We start from the raw sequence: 26,740 nt of genomic DNA on the forward strand, positions 1-26,740 counted from the left end.
CATTTGTGGTATGCAAATAGGCGATTTGTGAGCAAATGGGTGATTGAGCAAAAGTAATTTTGTGCGAGGAGTTGGAAGATTGGATTGTGAGTTATATTGAAGTGTTTGTGTTTCATTGCGACATCTTTGCAAGAATAAAATGACAGGAAGAGGTAATTTCTTGTTCTATTTGCTTTGTTTCAATGTTTTGTTTAATCTTTTTATTTTTTTCAATTGTATTTTATTGCCAATAAGATCTAGCTATTATATTCCCTAAAAATTTATTCTCAATAACAATATGTCAATATGTAAATGATTTCTTATCATTGGAAAAGAAGCTTCAAAGGGATTCACATCTTCCTCAGTAGGCAATGCCAATATCCCACAAAGAATAGAACCCCAATCTGATTCTCCTTTGTGGAAGTATGAGGATATTATACAAACTCTTCCAAGAGGTGGTGGCTTCTGTTGGAAATGTCAGGGTTGTGATGTAGAAAGAAACAGTTCATATTATCGTGTGGTGGGTCATTTGTGTGGATACCCTAATAGAGGAGTGAAGAAATGTCCTGGACAAAAAAATTGCACCTATGCCAAACTCATTAGTATTAAAATCTATTGAAGAGCATGAGCAAGTTGAAGAGAGAGATGAACTTAGACAAAATGCCATTGATGGCAATACAAATAATAAAAGAGCAAAAGGAATGAAATCCACCCTAGTTGTTGTGATAGAAAATCAACCCTTCTATACTACCTTAGCTGCCCTTGATTCCCAAAATGAATTACCCATTCGCCACAAAAGAAAGGGGCCACTTGAAACTACATTTCAAAATCAGAATTGATGTGGCAAGATGCTTATATGCAAATAGGTTGTCTTTTAATCTTGTTCGCTCTCCATATTTCAAGCGGATGTTGAGAAGTGCTACCAAAGCACCTGCAGGGTATTCAAGTCCCGATTTTAAGAGAGTACGAACCACCTTGTTGGATGACGAGGTCAAGTTGATTGATGAGCAATTGAATCCCATCAAGGATTTATGAATTGAGACAGGGGTCAAAATTGTTTCAAATGGATGGAAAGATGCTAGAAATCGTCTGTTGATCAATGTTTTGGCGGTGTCCCCTAAATGGGCAATGTTTTTGAAAGCGGTGGATTGTGAGGGACAAGTAAAAGATGAGTCATTTATTGCTAATATCCTAATTGTGGTCATTGAACAAGTGGGTGTAAGAAACGTTGTCCAAGTCATAACGAACAATGCAAAGACTTGTAGAGTTGTTGGTTTGTTGGTTGAAGTGCATTCATTCAATCTAATGCTACAAAAGATTGCAAAGAGTATTCAGTAGATCAAGGAGGTATATGCAAAAGGACTACGAGAAGAAGAAGAAGAACAAGATGAAGATGAAGATGAAGATGAATATGATAAATATTTAAAAATTTATACATTATGATTAGTTGAAACTTGAACTTGAAACAATGATACTTGAACTTGCTGCTATGATTCATGGATCGTGATTTAATTATAATGTTTTGAGTCTATTATGTTGAACTTGAAAAAAGAAATATATGATGGTATGATCTTGATTCATGATGCTATGATTACAACTAAAATGTTTAAAGTTTATGCCTTTGGTGTTTTTGTTGTTCAAATGATTAAATCATATGATTTTATGATACTCTATGCTTCTAGGCTTCATATATATGTATATACATAATTTTTTATAATTTTTAGATGTTTTGGTATGAATGAACCCAAACGAACCCAAAACCCTTTCCAAAATTTTGCCATATCGCCAAACCAGTTATTTGAACCCGTATTTCAAATCAAACTCAAACCAGTAACTAAGCTTATTTCCAACAACATGCCAAAATTACAGTCTACATCAGCCCTGCACCAAAAAAATCTAAGTATTCTAGACGACGAATACAAATGGGGCTTAATACAAAGTAGAAAAACTATGAAGAGGGGTGAGAAGATGTCTCTAGAGCTGAAAGAGTCAAAGTAGCCAGGTTAGATTGATACTAAAGGCACTAGTTAGCCACCATCTCCCACTCCCTAGAAGCCTTGACCATATAGGCTTCCCCCATGATTTGCTTCTTGGTTCTTTCAGCTCCTCTTATGCCTTCAATCCTTCTTGTGTGATCACCAATTGATAGGTCTTCTTTGTCATTTACAATTCTTTCTAAGCTTACCACTCTTGCGATTCCACTACTATTTTTTCCAAAGTGTTCTTAGCTAAGTTGTGTCTTGCTTTTCTCTGCCAACTCAAAAAGGGTGTTTCATTCCTACTCAAATTGTTGGGTGACCTTGTCCTTCACTACATTGGACTCCTCAAGTGCAACTAGGAGGTGATTACACCATAGAAATAGTTCTTGAAAGCACAACTCCATGTCGTGGAGTGCATGAAGAACTTGACTTTGGCAACCACCAACTTGGGGCCATGGAGGTTGTCATGCTTGTTGTCCTACATTTTGTCACCACAAAATGTTGGTAACAACACGAAACTTTTTCAAGCTAGTTTCATGTTTCTCTAAGCTTGAATTTTATATTTAATTGTTTAATATTGATCAATTGATCCATTTCAATTCATATATCAAATTGTTTTATTGAAGGCCTTTGTCAAGTCTTTTTCATTTTGCTTTCTGTCGAGCCTTTACTTGATTTTTGAAGCCTTCATAGTCCATTCTTTTCTTTTGAGTTTGCGTTTGCTTGTTTTTAGTCCTTTGGTTTTGCTCATGTTGTGCCTTTCATTTTTCCCTTCAATTCGGTCTCACCTAGAGGTCAATTAGAGTTGCCAGTCAAGAGTTATGCCCGTTTTAGGAGCTCAAAAGTGGACATTTTAGAGGCAACAACACGATTAAAAATATGATGTTAGATTTTCAATTTGACATTCACTTTTTGAAAAAGATATCGTATATTCATTTTTTGTTATGTTTTTAAGTTACTTTAAATTTTTTATTTAAAGTGACTATAGTGCACTTTATGTTATAATTTTAAGTTGAGTTACTTTTTAATTTTTCACTTAAAGTAACTATATAACTATATAGTTTCAATTTTTATTTTTTTTAAATCAAATGTCTATTTAAATATTACTTTAAAATGATGTTTATATTTTATATTTCATAATATGATAAATAAATATTGTTTATGACCCATTTTGTAACATTTTTATAATTTTAAGTGAATTAAATGACTTAAAGTCTTCATAAGTGGACATTTATATGCAATAGCATGTAAAATCCATCAAAAGTGGACTTTACATGGACTTTGGTGGACCTTTTGATGTCATTACATCAAAAGTTCATCATAAGTGAACCTTTTTGATGCTATGGCATGAAAAATGAAATTTTTATGTTTAAACATCTAAAAGGTGAGTTGCATTTTAAAATATGCTTCCTCCTCCAAAAGGTCCAATTTTACCTATAAGCATGTTTTAAAATATGTAATGGCACCCAAAAAGTGTGATTTTGAAGAGATGCATATTTTAAAATGTATATGTGACCCAAAAAGGTCCGATTTTGGAGAAAGACATGTTTTTAGCATATGCATTGAGCTTCCAAAGGTCCGTTTTTGAAGAATAACATGCTCTTGCCCTCCAAAAACCCGATTTTGATCATAATTTGAGATTTTCTCAATGGATTTGCATGAGATTTGTTCCATTCGAGATTTTTTTGGTTGGCAATGCTTTCTCTAGCTTCTAAAATGGATTCATTAACCTCAAAAATGTTTTTGAAAGCTTCATGATAGATCACATTTTTGGAGAAACTTGCAAAAAAATCCATTTTTAATGTATGTTTTTCCTCCCAAACAAATCGATTTGATTTGGCATATTTTGGAGGTTACATTGCATTGTAGTTCACATTTTGGTGTTTAATGATCAAAATGTTTTGATCTTGCAACATGAGGAAAAACATTTTTTGCCAAAAACGTCTCACAAGCATGAACACCCAAAAAGGTTGGAATATGAAGCATGAATAGGGCACATTTTGGCATCTACTAACAACTTCTCCTTATTTGCTGCCCTCTCCCATTCGAATTTGTTAAGTTGGAAAAAGTCTAAGTGTTTGGGAAGAATTTTTCAAATATTGGAGCATCTCTTCCCTTCATTTTTGGCACATGTAAATGGACTCTTTCTTTTTTGCTTTAAATTCATGCTTATTTTGTTGATTTTATGCATGAAATTATTTGATGGTTGCCATTTGTGAAAATCTTTGCCATGGAAAGTGCATTTTTCCTTTAAAAATGAAGTTTTTGTTCATTTTCATGTTTTAGGTTATTTCCCAAGTCTCAATTTCGATTTTGAGTGTTGAAGTGCATTGCATCTTGGTTTATTTGAGCCATTTTTCAAAGGTGCGTTGTTTCTTTTGTGTTTTGTGTTTTGTGCTTACTTGTCAATTTTCTCCACTTCGAGAAATTGCAAGTTCTTTCCCAAGAACTTGTTTTTGCTTCATTACATGTGAAAGCATCATCATATTCCACGTTTCGTTTCCACGTCAGAACACTTCATCTCTCACTCAACGAAATGCAATAAGATGATTTTCATCTCATTCGGCATCCGCATATGCATGTAATCCCATTTTCCGCTTCCATTTTCACTCATCTCACTTTCCGTTTTCATTCGCATGACACGATTACACGAAAAGTCTTACATGTAATTGCATCAAAAAGGTTTGATTTTGATTAAAAGTCACATTTTGAAACGTCAAAAAGATGTCATTTTCACCTCCCATGTACTTTGACTTCTCCTTTTCACCAAAAGTGACTATAAAACTCATTATCTCACTTCCATTTTCCATTTCCATTCCTCCATATGCATTTGCACCTCCATGAGCAAATACATATTTCCATATCTTTCCATGCTTTCCATCTCATCTTTCATTCGCACTTACATGCGAAGTGCATCCTTCACCCGCATTCACATCTCATTTCACCCTCCACCTCCCGTTACATGTTGCATTTACATGTACTCATTTTTCATGCACTAATATCTTGAAAACATTGAGTCACTTTTGAAATCGGCAATTTTCATTTGCACGCATTCCCATGCATTTCACCTTCACGTATTCTCATTCCATTCCATTTTCTCACTGTCATACCATTTCATTTCACTTTCTGTTCCATTGGTTATGCATATGCTTTCTCTTTGAAGTCACTTTGTCGGATTTGTGAAGTCCCCAATCAATTTTTGAATGTTTACTGCTGATCTAGAATTCACTTGTATGGAGATTCCTTCTGATGATGTATTTGTGTGTTGGAATTTTTGTGTTGTAGCGCAAGCACAAAACATGTTCTCGCCATCCAAATCCAAAGGAAAAATGAAATATCATTATGATAAGAAATTGGCTCATGCAGCTCCTTCAGTCATATCTATTTTGAATAACGTGTTGGACACAAAGATTGGTCATGTGAACATGGTTGATTTTCTACAAAGAGTTGAAGCTCTAGCTAGTAATGAAATGAAGCGCATTAGGAGAAGCAACATTCATCTAGTATCTATGTTTCCTATGGCAACTATAGAATCTGACTTCATTTATGGATGTGCACGGCAATTTACTCCCAAGATGAAGACTATCAAAGATGCTAACTGCAAGGTTATCATTAGCCTAGATCCTGAGGTTATAAAACAAATATTCAAGGTTCCGCATAAATCAAAATGTGCTGATTTGACTAAAGGATCATCATTGGCCTGTTAGAATGAGCAAAAGGGTAATTATCAGAAGTATGTCAACCTTTACTGGTTAGACAATAAAAGAAGCAATTTCTCCAAATGGCCAAAGACCGTTCATTAGTCAAATTTCAAACAAGAGTATAAGGATCTCATCATCCTTCTCAGTCGGACTTGTGGCCTTAAAGATTCTACTAATTTTGAGCCATGGATGTATAAGTTCATGTTTCATATTATGGAGAATAAAGAACACATCTTCTGGGGAGAACTCGTTAGTACTGCACTTTGCCAGCAAATATGCAAAGTGGGAACATCAATACCCTTCTACGTGGATACTTATCTAGTTTACATTGTTGCTGTCATGGGATCTTTCTCTAGTCTTTCTACCAAAGGAGATCATCTTCAAGTTCGTATTTGGGATTACTATGACTAAATCACTTTGGCAAATAGTAAATTCCACTATAGAAGAGTCCAAGATGCCTTCTTCAAACATTTCTGGTGCTTGTTTGATAAGCAGTTGTCTATCAAAAGAGTATCTAATGCAACATGAGAGAAGGTGAACCAATACGGCTGTATTTTTCTTCAGTTTCCCACTTTCACATACTTGAGAGTTGGATATTTCAAAGGTGAGCCGTATACCTTACCTAGGTATGTTACAGATCGAATCATCCTAATGGAGCTAGCTAGACAACTCATGAATGTGCAGTGTGATCAGCATACTTTGCATAGGCCAGGTTTTGACATTACCTTAGCTAAGCCTTTGGCTATTGGCAATTATTCAATCATTTATGTGCCTAAAGCAAAGAAAATGGAAGTAGAGTTGCAATTGATTACCTTGAAGAAGTTCAAGGTCAGATTTGATTTTGACTACCAAGAGATGAATTCTTAGATGAAAAGAGTCGAGACTCATGTTCATCGCATCTGAGACATCTGTATAGATATGAGGACGAAACTTGACATCATGAAGATGGATTACTGCAAATTAACCTTATGGCAAATAATTGATCTTAACATGTTGGAAATCCCTTCAGATTTTCAAGTTGAAGATGATGGCAACATCCTTGATCCGGAGTTTCATCAAGCCGGCTTTGATAACAAGTGCCCTTTTCCCTATCCAATGGCAACAAAAGTACATCTATCATGGACAGATTTCATTCCATCCTAGTAAACACCAACAAATGGTTGAAAAGTGAAGGCCTTAAAAGAGTAAATCCTAAGATGGGTTTGGATTGTGAAAGTTTTGGTCCCCCTGGCAGAAAATCACAACTGGAGATTACAGGGAAAGATAGTGCCTCATGTTTTGATGCCAAGGCTTCCCTCAAATTCAAATTGAAGGGCAAAAAAGGAACTAAATCATTTTAAGTTCCTGAACCAATTCAAGAATCAGTGGAAAAATCAGAAGAAGAATTGGAAATAGAATTTGAGAAAAAATATTCAAATGAAAAAGGGGAAATCATGATCGTATCTCCTCCAAAGCTTGCACAAGCTTGTACGTCTTCTATACATGAAGAGCCCTTTTTGCATGAGGTTGATGATGATGTGGATTCATTTTCCACCGTTTTCACTCCTTCCATTCTTATTTCGGAGGTCAATATCATGGCTCTTCCTATTTCCTCTGTTGCTCCTCACATCTCTGCACATGAACAATATGATCACTTAGCAGATGTGTTTGAAGATTTTTTGACTCTTACCAGTGGTCAAGTTTCCCAACTTGATACATCTTTAACAGGATTTGAGCTTTCCATGACGGAGTCTTCTCAACATGTTCCTATGCCTTCAGCAGTATAGATTGAATCTTGCTCAGTCACTACGGATATACAATCTGGATCAATGCCAATGGTTTCCACTGTACCTACTTCTTCAAATGAAAGTTTCTGTCTGCCTACATGGTTGAGTAAAATAACAACAAAGAGAAGGAAAGTGGTTGTTCCTCCTAACAATCTTCCTATTAAGAAGACTAAATCCAAATCTTTGAAAGATAAAATTGTTTGTAGAATTTGGGTTGATTTTGATAAAACCAAATTTGTTGAGGTGGTTGAGCCCTTGGTAGATAAACCTGTTGAGGAGCTTACTCGTTCTGACTACAAGTTTACTATGGTTGAAATTGGAAAGCAATCACATTTGAATTGCTTGCAAGATGCTCAAGATGCATTTGCTAATGTATCAAAGAGTAATCATGAGCTTTGGAAAAAAAATAATCAGCTGAAACAGATCTCTCATTTGAATAAGGTTATCCCAAAACAATCTTCTCAAGGTGTTGTTGTTATGTCTCACACGTCTAAAGAGAGAAGGTTGATTGAAGCCGCAAAGTCTTGGATAGAGGAAATCATTTCTGAAGGAGTTCGAGCCATCACAGAGATATTTGTCGTTCTTAGGCGTGTCAAAGAGATGAATGAAATGAAGCAAAACTTAATTTCTTCTTTGACTCAGGAAGCAGATAACTTGAAGAAAATCCTTGATGATTGGGATGAAATGGTGAAATTCGATTTGGATGCCTTGGTCTCATGTGACATTCTTCTGTCATGTGAAATGTTCTTCAAATTTCAAGGGTTCATTGGTTATAAAGAGGAGACATTAAGGAAGCTAATCACAAAGTTGCAGGTGGCCTTTGGAGATTGTCAAGCAATTGAAACAAGTGTTACTTGTAATTTAGAACAAATGGGATGTCGTGTTACTGATGAATCTGGTAATCTTATTGCAGCAGAGATAGTAAATTCAAAATATACAATCAGGATCAATGCTGATGTAGATTCTGAAGATTTTGATTCACATACGATGAACAAGTTTTTCTTGTATAAATCCTTGACAAAACACTTGAAAGATACTACAGCAACAAGTTCCAAAGTTGTGCAATCAACATATGAAAATGCAATGAGAGTTGAAGCCATAATAAAGACTATGGAAATTGTTGATCTTCCCACAGTGCGTGACATCATTGTCAAATTCAAGGCACTAAGAAACAATCTCTGAGATTGTTGTTTTGTTTTTATTTCTTGTTAGTAATTGTAAAGAATGTATTACATGAAAAAACATAATTACATGTAATGCGAGATACATGTATGTAAAAAGATATAATGCGAGTTGCATGTGACCCTTTATTTTCTTCTGTAGTTAGACTAGGTCAAAGTTGGTTGAGTTGCTCTCACTTTTTCCTCCACCTTTTTCTCAACTACTGTGCCTATATAAAGGAGTGCCCCCTCATTGTAAAATCATCATTATCTTTATGCAAGAGAGCTTTGAAGAAATTGTGCCAGCAGAACTTTGTTTGTGTAAGCACTATTTTAAGAGAAAGTGAATACAAAGGAGCATTTGAGACTTAACTTTGATTAAGTGAGATTGTTATTTGTGTGAGTTGTAAGCTTTGTCTATAATTCATCCAAGTTGTCGTTGATTCATGTTATCTTGTGTTATTGGTAATTGTATCTCGTGAATTGAATAGAAAAGAGTTAAGAAGTAATTGAAGCCAAAGCTTTGACCAAGAGCAATTGTGAAAGTGTATAGCTAGAAGTTTTGTATGTAGCTTATTCTTTCTTAGTTCACCAAATAGTCAAGTTATTTTTACTTCTAGGAGTCTTTGTGCCCTAATTGTAAAGATTTTCCATATAGAAGTACGACCGGATTTAGAGCCAAACTGGTACATTTTCAGCTAGCCTTTGAGTTAGTGAAGGTCTATCGGTATCACTATTTCCAGCTCTTGATAGAAGTGTAGTTAGAGATTCACCCTACCCATTACTCGCTCCACAAGTAAGTGGATTATTTCTTGAAAGATAAGAAGAAAGGATATTGGTAACACCCATTTTATAAAAATCTCTTGACTTCTTGCTTACCTTGAGTTGATCCAAGGAACGGTGAGAAGGGGGACCCTTCCCTTTAAGGTAGGAGAGACTCTGTCTCACACGCTATGGCTGGTCATCCTATTTTGCGACTAGATTTTTACCCAAAACTATCGGTTGCAAAATATCCACCCAACAATGCTTTCTTCAACTCTCAAGTCTCCACCTATAGTCATCCTTTCAATGTAAAGAACTCAAAGAATTCCTTGTGGCACTCAATTTGCATGAACCCAAGGATCCACTTTGCAACATGCACCATAGAGGATCATGATCAAAGACAAGATCTTTGACCACTTCCTCTACCCTCCGCAAAAAGGTATCCATCTTGTCCAACTCACAAATATAAAGTTGACTATTCTCATGGGACCACGTAAATTCGACTTGCTCAACCAAACCACAATGTTGGCTGAGAGACTAGTGTTGCAATATGCACTAGTGTCTGTAATGGTGCAGATGCCATTGGCAATGTCTTCTGAAGTCTCCTAGGGTGGCCTTGGTAATGCCTCCTGATGAGGTAAGTCCTCCACCATTCTCTCTCTCTCTCTCTCTCTCTCTCTCTCTCTCTCTCTCTCTCACACACACACACACACACAGATGCACAACACTCTCCTATCATTGTCGTGGCCTATGAAAGTAACTATGGAAACTCAAATGGCAATGGCAAGGCCTTTGATGGAATTTCAAGAAACTATAACATTGAATTAATGGTGGTGGGAATCTCACTCCACACTCTCAATTGGCACAGAATTAGTAAATCTAAGGTTGGTTCATTTGATGGGGCTCTAGCAACGATAGTGCTTCTAGTGATAGTGACACCGCCGATTCCCTTGATGATGGCACCTCCAATGTTGTTGATGGTGACACCCCCACTTCTACTATCAATGGGGCTAAATGTGGAACTTACTCTACCAAGACTCCCATAAACTATTGGTGGCAGTAATGTCAATGTTGGTGGCTCAAACACCACCACTGACGTGGTTGGCTAGATAGTTGTCTTGACATTCTCCTTGATATCCTCCTCATATCCCCCTATGGCCACAAGAGTTATGTCCTCTAACTCTCACTCGCCAAAGACATAGTGTGCCTTTTGCTTTTGCACCACTTATGTTGTCTAACTCTTGTTGGTGAAGTAGTTCTAGAAACTGCATTTGTCTAACTCTTCCTAAGAGTATCCAAACAAGTCCAGTAGAAAATAACTAGTGTAGACGAGTCCACACAACTGAGTGGTTGGTAATTATCACACCTGTCTAGTGATACCTAGACCGATATGGCATCAAAGAATAAGGCAATAGCAAGTTTGCCATATATAAACACTTGTAGAGTGAAGAAACCATGGATCACTTCCTGAGAGTAGTGACACCCAACTACATACCCTCTTGTTTCTTATCCTAATGATGAGATGTATCATCCATGCGGCTATATCATAGACTTGACTATCTTTGAGTAGACTCTTCATGATGTCTATGGTACACTTCCACTCTAATGTCACTCTGAAAGTTTTCTCCACGCCTTTATTGTTGTTCCAAATGTTGTCCCACTCCTTGGGTGTTAGATCATTGCGATACACCCTCTTCAACATGGCAATTTTTTTGATGGTTTGGAAACTTTAACTCTACTAGAGGGTATTCTATATTCTAGTGTGAACTTAGTTGGCATGAATGATATAGTAATATCGAAGTGGTCGTGATAGGGCACCATTATCTTATAGGTATGTTTGTCGTAGCATATCACCATGGCATTAATATAGGTTCGAATTTTCTTAAATTGAAGATAGGCATCTATATTGCCCTATCAACCTCTACATGCTTCAAGACCTCCATTTCATGCTTCTCATATGTCTCCTACCCTGTGTGCGACACTCGTTTTCACTCAAACTCTCGCAAGTGAGAGTACCTATTGTGATTATCTCATCTTTGTGCTACACTTGAGGCATTACCTTCTATGATTTAGTGCTACTACTATTCGTCATTCTAGAAATTGATAGAGAATGAAGATTTTGAGCTTTATATTCTTGTTGGTGGTTTTTGTAAGTACCTCTTGCTTCTCTTGGGTTGCCAAAAGTTACTCTCGCTATCTCTTATTTAATAATTAATAACCCAAACTTATGTGCTTTTTGTAGCAAATTTTCTAACTTTTGTACTACTCGTATGTGATTCCATGTTGTAGTTTGAAGCAAATAGTGTACAATAAGATTGTAGGAAGTTTGTGCTTAAGTGTGTAAAGGCAATTGAATGACAAGAAATTACCTCTGAACCAATGTAATATGGGGATGCACCCTCCCCCCCAAATCCCAACGTCTAGGAGAGGGTGACATATTGAGGACAAGGGAATGCCATTTCGATGTCTCCTGCGGTGCTACCAATCAACCGCCACTAGCGGAAATGGGGGACATCTCGGCATCCCATGTGGAGATGGGGGGACGAGAACAAGTCCCCTGGCTTCTTTAAGGGATGGCTGAGGGTCCCCTATTTAACCAAAAAAATATAAAGTTTGTTTAAACAAATAAAACATTTTTTATTAATCTATTAGGTGTATTGAATATCATATCATGCTACTCAATGTAATCATCTTTATGATGAGATACTCATACTTTTAATATCTATGACTATTATTATTTAATATTAATATAATAGAAGTTAGAACTCTTTTATTTTCTCATTCGAGTATTTAAAATATTAATATTTATTGTTCAATGTTCAATTATTTAAATTTTAGTAAATTAGTATTTTACATCTCTGTGTCTTATATTGTTTACATATTTTCATAACTAGCATTTTAAGTACCACATGTATAATATATAGTATATAAAATACACACACTCTCCCATCCCCCTATCGTCCCCGAATTGAGGCCTCTCTGTCTCCCTAGCCCGAAAACTTGTCCCCCCCATCCCAACGTCCCCTCGTCCCCCAGGGTGGTGTAACTATGCTCTAGCTACAGCCTATATAGTGACGAGAGGAAGCCTCCATACGAATGTGAAGACCTTCTATAGTTAGGACAGTTCATGGATTGTGGCTTGAAACATCGATGCAAAAAAAAATTCACAATTTAACCCAAATAACGATCACAATCTCCAATTATTTATTCTTACCTGCACATCTCTTCCTCAAGTGCATCCTTAAACTTTAAGTAACCTTATTTACCACTGCTGATTCAAGCACACCATTTAGTGCTACAGTAAAAAATGCATTCCTAAATATTTCATTATTTTGAAACCTCCTTTCCATCAAGCAACTTGTAAGATCATACTTGCAAACTTCTTTGTCGGAAACCTCTTCTATTGACATGAAAAATTACTTGAGAAAATCAATTTCATGACCTTGAAAAGATTAGAAAACACAGAAAATATATCTGTTATCTCCAAAATCTGCACCCTAATGCTTTAAGTCCTGAAACCCTCATGCAATTTTGGAGAAACATTGGATCAATCAAAGACTGTGGGTAACCTATGACCTAATTAAACCTCTGGATTCTAGGCCGGTTCCTATCTGATATATATGATTTTCACCTATACTGATGAAGACATGAAATTTGTATGGAAAAGGGTAAAGAATTAGACTTGAAAATGGAAAACCTAAATGATGAAAACTAAGGTGATATACCAAAAATAATAACGTGAATTACTGTTACATTTTGTAACACAATGAACACTTTCAACAGATAATCACAAAAACACAGCTTGAAGGAACTGTTAATCCACATAAATACTTTAAGAGAAGGTTAAAATATGAACATACGAAAGGAAATAAATCACAATCACATATATCACTAAGGAAACACAACTCAAAACCTATGAATAACAGATATTAGACATAGAAGATGTGAAACGAGACATTACCCAAAAGGTTTATAAATAAAACACAACTCAATAACATCAATCACCACAAAGCATACAACCAGATCTTTTACTCCAAAAGCTGAATCCAATGAAAACTGTATTACGATCAAAGACCCAAATAACAATATCTCTGCATAATAACTTAGAAAACTCGAGAAAAAGATGCCAAGGACAAATATCACATGTGCACCTCTCTCCTCTCAAAATCTGAACCTCCTCTCTATAACAAAAAGGGGTATATAACAATAATGAAACAACACCACCTTCCCACAAAATCAAGAAGTGAGGGTCGAAAATTAGAGAAAATTGTTTACAAAAATAGCCTAAAAGCTCCAAAAAAATGCCACTTGCAATCCAAACTGTGCCTTGACCAATTACACATGTAGACAAGTCCGGGAAGACTCCATAAATGCCAAAAAATACTCTGTGATTGACTCCTAAGTCATGAGTCTCATCTGAGAGTCTAAAAATAGCAACTGAAACCTTACCCTCGAATTTAGGCATTTAAGAATGCAACTCCCTCTTGACAACACTTAGTCAAATTTAACTTTGCCTTTACAATTAATTATTGCATTTAAAATATAATAATATGATTTTTAACTAGTTGATTTATAATTCATCAACTAGAAAACAATAATATTTACATTTTAAACAAGAATCCAATAAAAATAATAAATTATTTATTAAAATAATAATATGGACTTCACACATTAAATCACATATAATTATTTTAATAAATAATGCATTCCTTTCCTTAACCAACAAGTGCGGACCCGAAATTTTATAAAACATATTGAAGGAATGATTAAAAGGTAAAACATAAGTCTGTTTTGGCGTTCAAATGCTCATTTGGAAGAATAAAGGAAATTATAAGATTGAAACCCTAGCTGAAAATGGAGAAAAAAACTAGATTTCCTCTGTGATTCTTGTACTTTCTGTTGGTGCCGTGAATGCTAGTGTTGAGGTCTTTGGCTGGGTTGTCTCTATTTCTACTTGTCATGGCTCTATTTCCATGAAGTCATGATTGTTGGAGTTGTTCTTATCTCTTGTTTGTTATTGCTATCGAGTTTTGGTGTTTTCTTCACTTACGCCGTGAATTGTTCAGATCTGTGCTTTGTTTGTTGGGATGCCATGGCCGGCTACAGCTTGCTAGGTCTTCTTTCATGAGATTTCATGGCTCCTTCTTGGTGCTTTATTGGAGTTGGTAGTTGTGACTTCTGGTTGCTTGTAATGTCGTTGCAACCACCATTTTGGACTGGGTAAGCCACGATTTTGTTACTGGTCTTCTAAGTTACATAAGGTTGATATGTCGTCTTTTACTTTGCTTGTTTTCTTTGTACCTTTGAATGCCATAATCAAGTTTTCTATAGTGTCGTGACTTTGGGTTTTCGTTGCTGCTAGAAATTTCATGGCATTCTAGAATATTTCTACACTATCACTGTAACTCATATGCTTATGGGGAGCTTTGCACATTTCTTAGTTCCTTTAACTGCTATATGCGGTGGCTATAACATATGCCAGTCTGCTCTTTCTCAGTATACAATCACTGGTCTTTTGTGTTGAACAAGAAACCATCACTTATAATATGTTTTTGGGCATTTTTCCCTCTATTGTCATGACTGATACTGGTATTGTGGCTTAATTCATCTCGTAGGTGTTCTTTTTTCTACCATTTTGTAATTCTGGAGCATTTTTCCTTCACATTTTTTTAATGTTCAAAGTGAAACAATTAGTTTTTTAACTGTGTCTTTTACTTTGTTATTCATTGGGAATATGAAGTTGAGCTTACTGTCATTTTGAGCACCATTCTGGAATATTTCTGCACTATAACTGTCCATATTTCTGCACTATAACTGTCCATATTTCTGCACTTTGTTTGAAGAGTTTCTCCCGTATTCTATTACATCTGTGGATGCCATGCTCATATTTGAGGGTCCTCAAAATGAATACATATTCTGTTGTTTCCTTTTATCATAATTTGGTGATCTAATCATGAGGATTTTCCATGTTCCTTCCTCTGCAATCTAATTTAAATCATAGCTACTTAGCTCCATTCTTTCCCTCAAAGCCTAATGGTAGACATCTTCTCCAGATCATTATTTGAAATACTATACTAGAATCTCCTTTTATATGGACATAAATTATGTTATTGTTCACTACTTAGAATGTATTTGCTCATTAGTACTGTGAATCTTCTTTGTGACACTATAGCTTATACTTAGAACCATAAATCAATATGCTAGCATTCTCTGACTTTTCCCGTAGCTTTCACATTTCAGCACGCTTGTATTGCTCTTTTCTGCAACTTGATGTTTTCAGCCCTATTACTCCATCTGAAACAAAAGGTTTCAAGCCTATTCCACTTGTCCCTTTAATGTTTGACTTTTCTTATTCTAATTTTGAATACAAACTGAAAATTAAAAGCAAAAGGTTTCAAATCAAAATGACTCATCCCTTTAATACTTTTGTTTTTTCTATTATGAATCAGCCATACACAATTAATTCAATATGTTATGATCGTGTTGCACAGGAAACAAACACGTTAATAATAAAGCATTTATCGTGATTGTTTTCTTTCTCTGATGATGTATGTCTTTATTTTGCTAAGATGAGTAGCATATTAGGATTGTGAATGTGAGGCAAAGTGAGGTACTGGCATTGCTTAGATCCATTGGCTCTAACAACACTTTTTATGAATGCAAGGATCAGATGCATGGAAGGGACGCAGTTCGGGGCAGCGAATGGATGGAAGCGGATGGATGCAACTTGACCAATCATTACAGGCAATGACTGGTGCCCATGACCTTTCCTCTCTTTATACTTCTTTCATGTTATTTATTTTCGTAGAGTAGGAATATATATCAGTAGATAAGGACTACTCTCATGGTCAAATGTGTGAGAGAAATTCACTTTTAGCATCTTTATTTCATGCTTGTAAATATCAATTGGACCATCATGATGAATAATACAAAGAAATTATCCATTATTTCAATATGAATGAAAAATGTTTCTTTTTTGCAATTCTGAGTATGACTTGAAAGTAATAAACATGTATGTTTTACTCTATTTGAACATGTGTGAAAATTGAGTAACATTTTTGGCGACCTTTGCTGATTGTCTGCCTGCTAGACACTTGACCAGTTGTCTTTGATATCCATTGGGCATGAGAGTTTGAACTTTATGCATTCCTTTGACCTAGACCAAACCTAACACGACTTCTAAAGTTGTTGGTTGGGTTTGGGATGTATGCGAATGAGTCTAATGAGACCTACGAACTCTTATTGGACTGATTGGCATGCATGATTAGACCTAAGTATCAACTTTAAAAGTTGAGATTTTCATAATTATCTATCTTAAGCATACATGTATGAATGTATGAATTGGATGGATGCGGATGATTAGTAGACGTATGTGAATGCATATGGCTAGGGTTGACAACCATGCATGGGAGTATCAAACTGACAATATGACATGAAATGGCTATGACACTAGGTGTATATAGATGCATGTGAAGTGCTGATTAGGTGTATGCACTCAACCCGTGCATTGATATGTATGAATGAGGTGGGTAGGTATGAAATGAAACTTGAACAACTTGAACCAGCAACTTGACAAAACTAAAAACTTAAGGAAAACAGGAAACTACCTTAGGAAAGAAAACAAACTGACATGTGCTTGGACAACACTTAAGGAAAACTTAAACTAATATGCAAATGCATTTATTGAAAGCGTGAAACCTAGTCCTAGAAAACCAATAAAAGATAGATCATACCTCAAAGCAAGTATTGAGGTGGATCCCGTTTACAAGGATTGGTAGAACATCTCCTTCAAGAGTAGCAAGCTGAAACGCATTGTGTTCTTTGCATTTGATTATCTGAAAAGGGCCTGCCCAAAAATGATCAAATTTAGCATGTTGCCTGGTCTTGTTTCGAGGACATCCCACTTCAACACCATATCTCCTTCCTTAAAATGACGATCCTTTGCCTTTTTACCAAAAATCTTCTTCATCTATAACTGTTGATATTCTATTTTCTGCAATGCTTCACTCCTTTCTTCTTCTAACTCTAGCAATTTAGCGTACCTTAGCTTGAGAGGATACTATTCTTCAAATAATATCAGCTGATCTGCAAGCTGTAGGAAAGGAAACTCAACAATAATAGGCAATTTAGCCTCTTTCCCATATACCAAAACATAAGGAGATGTTCCAATGATTTGTTTAGGGGTGATCCTATCCAACCATAAGGAAGATTTTAACTTTGAATGCCAATAAGATTTGTTCTCCTCTAGTGTTCTTTTAATGATTCTTAACAAATTCTTATTTGTGCTTTCCGCTAAACCATTACCTTGAGGATAATAATTTGATGATGTATTAAGATATATACCCTTTTTTAATGCCCATTTAGTCACTCTAGCTCCCACAAAAGCTAAAGCATTATCAGAAATGATTGAATTAGGAATCCCAAACCTTGTTATTAAATCATCATAAAAGTTTAGTACAATTAATTCATTAGCCTCTCTTAGCGCTACTACTTCAATCCAACGTGAAAAATAATCAGTAGTTGTAAGAATCCATTCATGACTTGCACTAGAACTTGGATTGATGGGGCCCACAAAATCAATTCCCCATTTCATAAACGGTTGATCAACCAAGATTGGTTGCAAAGGTAAGGCTGTCAGCCTTTCCTTGTCGGCAAATAAAGCGCATTTTTGACATTTCCTTGCCCAAATATGGGCATCTTTGAACATATCAGGCCAATAAAATCCTGCCCTTAGTACTTTATAAGTTGTTGTCTTTGGGGAAAAGTGACCCCCTTCATCATAAAACTGTTCCAAGATCTTACTAGTCTGATTGGCATTTATACAACGCAATAACATGCCACTATGGTCTTTTCTAAACAAAACATCATCAACCAAAACATAAAGAATAGACTGAAGCCTGAAATACCTGCGTTTTTCTCTATCCAACGTCAAAGGGCACTCCCTTATTCGCAAATAATCTGTCATTTCAGTCAACTAGCATGCTGATTGATTATTTCCAGCCTGACCATTATTAACGGGCAGCAAATTTTGGCTGTTTTCTATCTCTTGAACTATGTTATCAGCCAATTGTTCACACAAACCCTTACCTCTGACGAATTCGGTGATATGTATATCAACATCATATTCCATGACATGAGTTATCTAGCCTGCTCGCTTTTCATTTAAATCTCTGCTTAATAAAAATTCTCTCACACTTGGGTGGGCTACCATTATATGAATCTTGCTATTAGCAACCAAGTGTTTAAAAATTTTCAGACATTTAATAATAGCAAGATTTGACTCAAATGTACATAGAAGGCTTGATTATATAGGCAAGTGAAAAGAGTGTTGTCGGTAAAGTTATAAAATAGCCGACGGTTAGATTAGCATGTTGTCGATAAAGTTATAAAATAGCCAACGGGTAGATTAGCATCCGAAAAGACGCGTGACGGTTGAGTCACCCCTTCAGAATGGTATATTTACACCGTCTGGAATGGACTTTGGATCATTGTGGTAATCATCATGGGAAGCACTATGTAATCTTTTCGACATGTATGCGAATAATAAAAGAAGTATTGTTGTGTTACATGTTCTTGTCTATTGTCTGTATGCATTAAACTATTGACCCCATAAGGTAAACACTTGGCGTCGTTACTCCATGGACCTGGAACGAAGCCCCATGGACCTGGAACAAAGGCAGAGGAATGAAGACTAATGCCGAATCAGCAAAATAAAAATAAAAATAAGCTAAAGGAAAAAGATGAAGTACGCACGATGCAAGGGAATTTAATTTTAGCACAAGAAGCCAAGCGCAGACGGAGGTTTCAACAGATTGCCAACAGACATGGAAGCACTGAGGAATTATTGGAAAAGACTCAATAACGGTTGGATTTGGTGGAAGAAACAAGGGAGGAATTTCTTAACCTATATACGCCGAGGGAAGAGAATCTAGACGGAAGGGAATTAACTCGCACGGCTCGAAGTGTCAAGGAAGCACGAGAGTGGAGTAAACTCTTCATCCGCGATACACTTCCGAAACGGACAACTTCGCTTAACGAAGACCCTTTTTCACCAATTAATACGACTATGGAAAATAAGACGATTGTCCGAAACAGTGCGGGTGTTCAGAACAGCACGGGTGTTCAGAATAGCGCAGGTGTGCAGAACAGCATGGGCACACAACAAGTATCTCCAACTCGAATAGTAATGGCTGAACCAAAGGAAAAATTGCCAAGGTTTGATAGTGATGGAACGGCAGATCCAATCAGACACTGTAAGACATGCGAAGCAATTTGAACGGCAAATGGCGTAATCGACACAAATGAATGGGTCCAACAATTTCCAGCAACCCTAAGGGGTGTAGCAACTGATTGGTTTGCCAACGCCAATCCCTAAAAATTAACTTCTTGAGCAGCAGTTAAAAAGAAGTTTATCACCGAGTTTCAATTGTTGCGAGACGACAATGAGATAGTAGTAGAAATCTACACTACAAAGCAAGGGAAAAATGAAATAGTCCATGTATATGCTAGAAAACTAAAAAAATTAATAAATAAAATGGAAAGTACGCCGGCAGATGGGCTAAAAAAGAGATGGTTCATTGAAGGACTATGTTCGGAGTTAAGGAAGAAAATGAAGATTGTGCCGCCATCATCATACACCGAAGCATACAATCGGGCGATGCACTTAGAAAGTGTACCAAAAACGAAAAAAAAGAAAAGTAGCTCATTTGACTCAGATGGCTCGTCTTTGAAAGAAGATAACAGTGGTGACGAAAAGGACAATAAGAAGGTCTAAGCTCTCCAGAAAGATATGATCAGAATGATGAAGGAATTTAAGAATATGCAAAAAGAGACGAAGGGAAACGAGTTATGGTGCACAGAATGCAAGACAGAAGGTCACACGAAGGGATCCTGCCCGAAAAACTAATTCTATGATATCTGTCAAATTATGGGACATTCCACAAAAGAATGCCCCTTCAATATGAAAACAAGAGGGCATCAACAAGTGCTCCTGACACAGGAGGCTTCCGCGTCAGGAGGGAGGAAACACAAGCAATGATGGTGCCACTTCGGGTGGGTACAGAAAGAATAGAAAGGGGAAAACAACAATACCAACAATAATAATGGGGGTTGCAGCCAAATTCAGTACGATGCGGACAGCCGCCCAACAGTTCAATGCCGAGCATGTAATTTGTGGGGCCACTTTGTACGGAATTGTACATCAACAAACGCATCAAAGTTGTTATGTAGATGGTGCAGTCTTGGAGATCATGAAGATGCCAAGTGCCCAAAATCAGGAGTGAATTTGATCAACATCGGCACAGACGAAGAAGAAGTCTTGGCAATCACTCGTAAACAAGCAAAACTATACCTCGACCAGACGGAAGAAAAGAAGAGATTGGAAGAAGCGCGGGTGGAAATTGAGAAAGCAACACAGGCAAAGAAATCACAATTGAAGGACACCACCGGTACCTCAATGAGGAACTGTGCAGAACAAAACATCACAAGGCAGATATTACAAACTGAAATACCAATCAAGTTAAATGATTTGATCCTTGCAATGCCTCAACTATAGACAACACTCACGAACATAGCCCTGATTGCTAAACTACTAGGAGAACATGGAAGGGAAAAGGAAAGTGGAGCAAGTGCAGCAGACCCAATGCCGCTAGCCCTCACATCCGGACGGCATCCGACGATCGTAGAAATGGGTATACTAGGAATGGTCTTTTCAAACACAATTGTGAATGGAGGTTTAGGGGTAAATGCCCTACCAGAAGATACTTGAAAAAAGTTGGGACAGCTGACATTGTGGCCACCTACATTCCAATTACTAATGGCGGACCAACACGGCATTAAACCTCTCGGGATCCTGATGGCACAACTAGTAACTATTGGAACACAACAGTTCCTACTCGACTTCGTCGTCATCTCGCTGAAGAGGAGAGGCTATGACGCCATTCTGGGTCGAGGATGACTTGTACAAGCAAGGGTTAAGCATGACTGGAAGAAGAATACCCTATCAATGAAGCGCGGAGGCAAAAGATTCATAATTGACCTGCACACACAAATGGTAGGTGAAGAGGCAGCATCATTGGATTCTGAAGGCGAAGGTAGAGGGGATGACAAGGGGAAGAAGAGAATGGAACCTGATGAAGAGGGAGTATTGACACTAGAAGAAGGGTTGAATGAGGACGAGCTAGACTCGTTGAACGGTCTTTTCCACTGGCATATGGAGGATTACGAGCTCTTTCCAAGCTGTAATATGTTAAGGGTCGACAAAAAAGGAGAGGAAAATGATTGTCTGAAGGAATAAAAAGAAGTGGAAGAAGGAAAGGCGATTACGGCTGAAGCTAAAGGCAGCAAAAGGAAAGATTCCACCATATGGTACACGGTGAACAGACTACACGGAAAGAAAAGGTTACACCACACCACGAAATTAGTAGAAAGATGCCGACAACAAGGCAAACACATCGTACGGTTTGCACAGGAAATAAGAGGAAGGGCTTAATAAAAACTTCAATAGTACAAAGTGAAGGTTCTAAAATCAAGAATACAGTTATTGACGACAAGGAGTGGCAGCCGATGGAATTTATGGTACCGAGTCTTGAGAACAAACTGGGCAATATGGAAAACCTGAGGGAGAGATCGTGTAACTTAAATAAATTTGATGAGTGACGATTGCAAGCACAATGGGCCACAGAGGTGACACAGAATAGGTGCAAAGCATGGCATGATAAACACCTAAAATTAAATAAGTTTCAACCAGGCCAGTTAGTGTTAAAGTATAATGAGCGAAATGAAAACAAACCTAGAAAGTTCAAAATCAAATGAGTAGAACCATACAAAATACAAGAAGTGGGTGATAACGGGACGATTAAGTTATGGACGCTCGACAGGAAGTATCGAACACAGTGAATAGGTCAAAGTTAAGAATCTAACATGAAAGGAATACTCCCCCATCGATGAACAATTGATTAAAAAAAGAAAAAAAAAGAAGGAAAAAAAAAAAGAGAAAAAGAGTTATAAAGACATCGTACTGCCCATACAGCTCAGTCAGACACCATATGGAAAGCAAGGAAGAAAGGAATACACACAAGCACCGTACAAAAAAAAGGGGAAATAGACTGTACGCCGTACAAATTTAGAAAAGGACTATACGGTTGGGCACCGTACAGACACAATCCATGCAGGCACCGTATAGACACAAGAAGGATATGTGAAGGCACCATACGACCCGTACAAAATTCAGGAGGATTAAGCTTAAACTACCAAACCAAGTGACCACCATACGGATTTCAGAAGAGCTTTTGTATAGATGAAGAAGAGTTACCGTACGGACGAGGGAAAGCGACCGTACAACCAAACTGCATAGTCGATACGGATGTGAAGCAGGTTGAACATAGCATACGACCGTGTCGCAAACAAGATATTTCCAGGGAAGTTTAGGACAGTAAAGTGGGAATCATTGCCACCGAAGAACCTTTGCCGCAGAAGACAAAAAGAGAAAAGGAGAAAGATGTATCCGTACAGCAGAAAGATACAGAGAAAGGAGCCAAAAAAAAGACGACAAATCAAAAATGTTCAAAATGAATAATGCATGATGCCCAAAGGAAGGGAAAGACATAAACAGGTAGTAAAACATAAGCAGTTGCCAGAAAGAGTGTGAGATCGGAAGAAAATTACAAAAATGGTGTATTCTATAGAATTTTGTGTGGTTTTGAGAGTGCTAATTTGGTCTTGGCGGCGAGGGCGTTCCCCCTCGACCCCGCCCTGTATTGGAGCACTGCCTCTCGACCTCGCTAGGGGCATTGCCCCCTAGACCCCTAGTCGCTTCAGTTATCAGTCATGGGAAGTATTACCAGTTAATGAGACCTGGAGCCACTGCAGGCATGGAGTGTCTGTGTACTAGAGGTAGAGAGAACAACAGAGCAAGCCTTTCGAGAGGGGTGACATGCTTTGAGGCACTTGGAGTAGGTGTTGGATGTGAGGCTGTCTTGGTGGATGCATAGAGAGCTCAGGAGGAGTTGATCATCCAGTTGAAGGCAGTACAGTGACACTTGGCTCAGTGTACCCAGGTGTTGGAAGCAGAGAAAGTGGCATTGGTGGATATTTTGTAATTGTCGTCCAAAAACGACTTTTCTTTTTTGGGGGTACGATATTGTCGATAAAGTTATAAAATAGCCAACGGGTAGATTAGCATTCGGAAGGATGCGTGACGGTTGAGTCACCCCTTCGGAATGGTATATGTACACCGTCTGGAATGGACTTTGAATCATTGTGGTAATCATCATGGGAAGCACTATGTAATCTCTTTGGCATATATGCGAATAATAAAAGGAGTACTACTGTGTTACATGTTCTTGTCTATTGCCTGTATGCATTAAACTATTTACCACATACGGTAAACAAGGAGAAGGTAGTAAACAATGACTAACCACCCCTGGATAAAGGTGACAATTATGAGCACACTTGACAAGTGTGTAGAAAAATAGCATAATTTTTTCTAAGTGGTGTCTCACTACGTGAGTACACGTCTCAACTACATGAAGTGAGACAAACCTTTAAATAACCATAAGTGTCTCACTTGGTGAGTGCACATCTCTTGACCACGAGGTGAGACAAATATTTAGATAACCAATAAGCAAACTTAAGGAGAATAGTTCACCTTAGGAAGTGGTTTACCACTAATTAGTTATGCTGTGACTCTATTTACACCAACAAATATTACTCTTTTGCAGCAAGAAATTAAATTTGCAAATCGATCTTGAAATCCAATAACTACTTATTTTCCTACTTCAACCAAAATCTGTTATAACTCAGGGTACCAATAGAATGTCACAGAGACAATCATTTGCTCCTTTGAGGACTCATTGAATTTAAAAAATGTGCAGAACACAAAATATATAGCTTACCTTGACATCTTTAACTGATTTGTTCTTCCCATCAACTCTGTACTGCCTGGAATCATCTGGATTTATTGTAGCACTTAACATTACAACACGTTCTTCTCCACTATTTCCCTCGATGGCCAACTCAAGTGCAACTTCGCAGGCTTCCTTGGTGTCTGTTGACTGGAGCTCTGAGTTATAACGGACTCGAAGTGCAGACGTCTTGGTGCACAAAGCAAAAGATATTGCATCTGCAAGTAGGAACTTAGAAATCAGAGTTCAAGCTTCTGTAACCCAATAATAAGTAATGAAGCTTTGGGAAGCTTTAATATAGGTTGTCCATGCAAATTTCTCCCGCGCAATCCATAATAATTAAAAGCAAGCTACTGGAAGCTTAAACAATGATTTTCCATGTGATTTCTTCTTTGGCAAACCATGATAACTAATAAATAGCATAAGGAAGTTCGAATAATGGTTTTCAATGCAAGTTCTTTTACCCGAACCCGTCATCATTAAAAACAAGCTTCATGAAATCGCATATTGGTTTCCCGTGCAAGTAATTCTTCCAAAATCCAACATAATTTTAAAAAGGCGAGAGAATTATCTCTATGCTTCTGGATATTGAGTGTGTAAGAATTCTTGACTCAATACTTCGGGTCATACTGTGTGAAATGTTGATCGAAAAATTCTTACACGATCAATTTCCGGAAGCATAAAGATCATATTGTTACAGATTGTGAAAATCTACAAGCAGACTCGAGAATCTCAAGAGATCTTCGGGAATCTCAAACATTGTTTTTCTACGCAATTTCGTCTTTCGTTATCCTTAATATTTAAAAGAAAGCGCCAGGAAGCCTAAATATTGGTTTTCCCACACAATTTCTTCTTCTGCAAAACACAATAATAAAACAAAGAGAGATTCAGGGAGTTCAGACACACTTCTCTACTCCATTGCTGCTTCTGCAATCCGTGATAATTACAAAAGACCTTTAATGAGCTCCAATATTTATTTCTCTAAATACATTATTCTTCTAAAATCCATAATGCTTAAAACAGAGCTTCAGGAATCTTAAACACTCATTTTATAGGCGATTTCTTTTTGCAAAAATTCTTAACAAGTATAAAAGAGATCTAAAAAGCTTGAATAGCAGTTTTCGACATAACCGCTTCCTTTATTATCCATAATAATTCAAAGAGAGCTTCAATTCGCTCAAATATTGGTTTTATATACAATTTCTTCTTCTGCAGTTACTGCTAAACTAAAAGAGAATTTCAGGAGACTCGCGTGTCCGTTTCCTGTGTGATTTCTACTACCTCAAATATTTGTTTTCGTTTTATATGTTATTTCTTCTACGACAATCCGTAATAATCAAAATAAAGCTTCAGGAACTACAAAGATCTGTTTTCGACACAATATCTTCTTCGACGATGCATAATAATTGAAAAAGAGGCTTTAGGGAATTGAACACGGAGTCTTAAAAGCATTTTCTCTGAGAAGCCCTGGTTAACTCTAGAAAAAATTTAATAATTTTCTATCCTTGAGGATAATCTCAAATCTAAGTGAAAACGCGTCAATTCCTTCTTCTTCTTCTTCTTTCACCTAAAATGTTGGATTTCCCGCTTCCGTTGGCGCCCACAACAAGATTAAAGCCTTTGATAAACGTGAATTTCTGCGGCTCTTCTCCGAAAGATTTGAAGCCGCGTACACTGCAATGGAAAATTTTGGCGCCAGTTTATGCCATGAAGAGTTTTCATTGAATAATATCAAAACTGGACTTAATTTGTTTGATCAATTCAAAAAATTAAGGCAAACTGGACTTAATTTGTTTGATCAATTCAAAAAATTAAGGCAAAATATATGAACCTGATCGATTTAATGTAGGCGGCTGGCGAGGGAGATTGTTGTTGTATCGCCATGGCTTCGACTTGTACAGTTTTGACTGCACTTAAATGATATGTACTCTGCTTTCAAAAAGTGCGAGAAAATTTGACGTCCGCGGGATTTGAACCATTCACCTTTCATTCTCTGTTGACAGTTCCTTGGCAATATATATATAGTACTCGCACCAAAGTGCAATTAGTTTGTCGGAATTTCTTTCAATATAAGTGAGTTGTGCATGAATGCAAGGAAAGGGCCAAAGACCCACTACTAACACACTTTAGATTCTGAACACTATTCATTGATCTTTTTAGAGACCTAATAAATGAATGGCCAAAACAATAGTCATTTCCAAGTGTCATTTGATATCAAATAAAATAAAATTTAAATATTATAAATATAAATAAATGTGATATATCGAAAAATAAAAATCAAATGATATTTCTTTTTAAATTCATGATTTTTGAAATATATATTTATTTATTTTTTTCCTGTCTAAGAAATATTTAAATTAGTTAAATTTTTCTTTGTATTTTATTGCCAATTACATAATTTGATCTAATTATTAATACTTAAAATTAGTAGATGGAGTAGCTTGAAATGTTTGCAACATCTAAAATAATTAACTAGTAAAATATAATATA

General features: G+C 36.8%; 1 protein-coding gene across 1 annotated transcript in view; it reads right to left on the reverse strand.

Moving 5' to 3' along the window:
• Nucleotides 1–26,325, reverse strand: part of LOC149556476 (structural maintenance of chromosomes protein 2-like) — a 41,007-nt gene extending 14,682 nt beyond the window's left edge. Inside the window, exons 1-3 of the mRNA XM_089830795.1 lie at nucleotides 26,082–26,325; nucleotides 25,818–25,924; nucleotides 24,242–24,468 (exon numbers count right to left, since the gene is read on the reverse strand). Coding sequence (XP_089686921.1) covers nucleotides 24,242–24,468; nucleotides 25,818–25,924; nucleotides 26,082–26,134 — 387 coding nt within the window. The 5' untranslated portion in view covers nucleotides 26,135–26,325. The remainder of the gene's footprint in view (nucleotides 1–24,241; nucleotides 24,469–25,817; nucleotides 25,925–26,081) is intronic.
• Between the last annotated feature and the right edge of the window lie 415 nt (nucleotides 26,326–26,740).

This window comes from Cupressus sempervirens, chromosome 5, assembly GCF_028749045.1.
Source record: "Cupressus sempervirens isolate cs-2001-9-10 chromosome 5, ASM2874904v1, whole genome shotgun sequence".
Taxonomy (NCBI): Eukaryota; Viridiplantae; Streptophyta; class Pinopsida; order Cupressales; family Cupressaceae; genus Cupressus; species Cupressus sempervirens.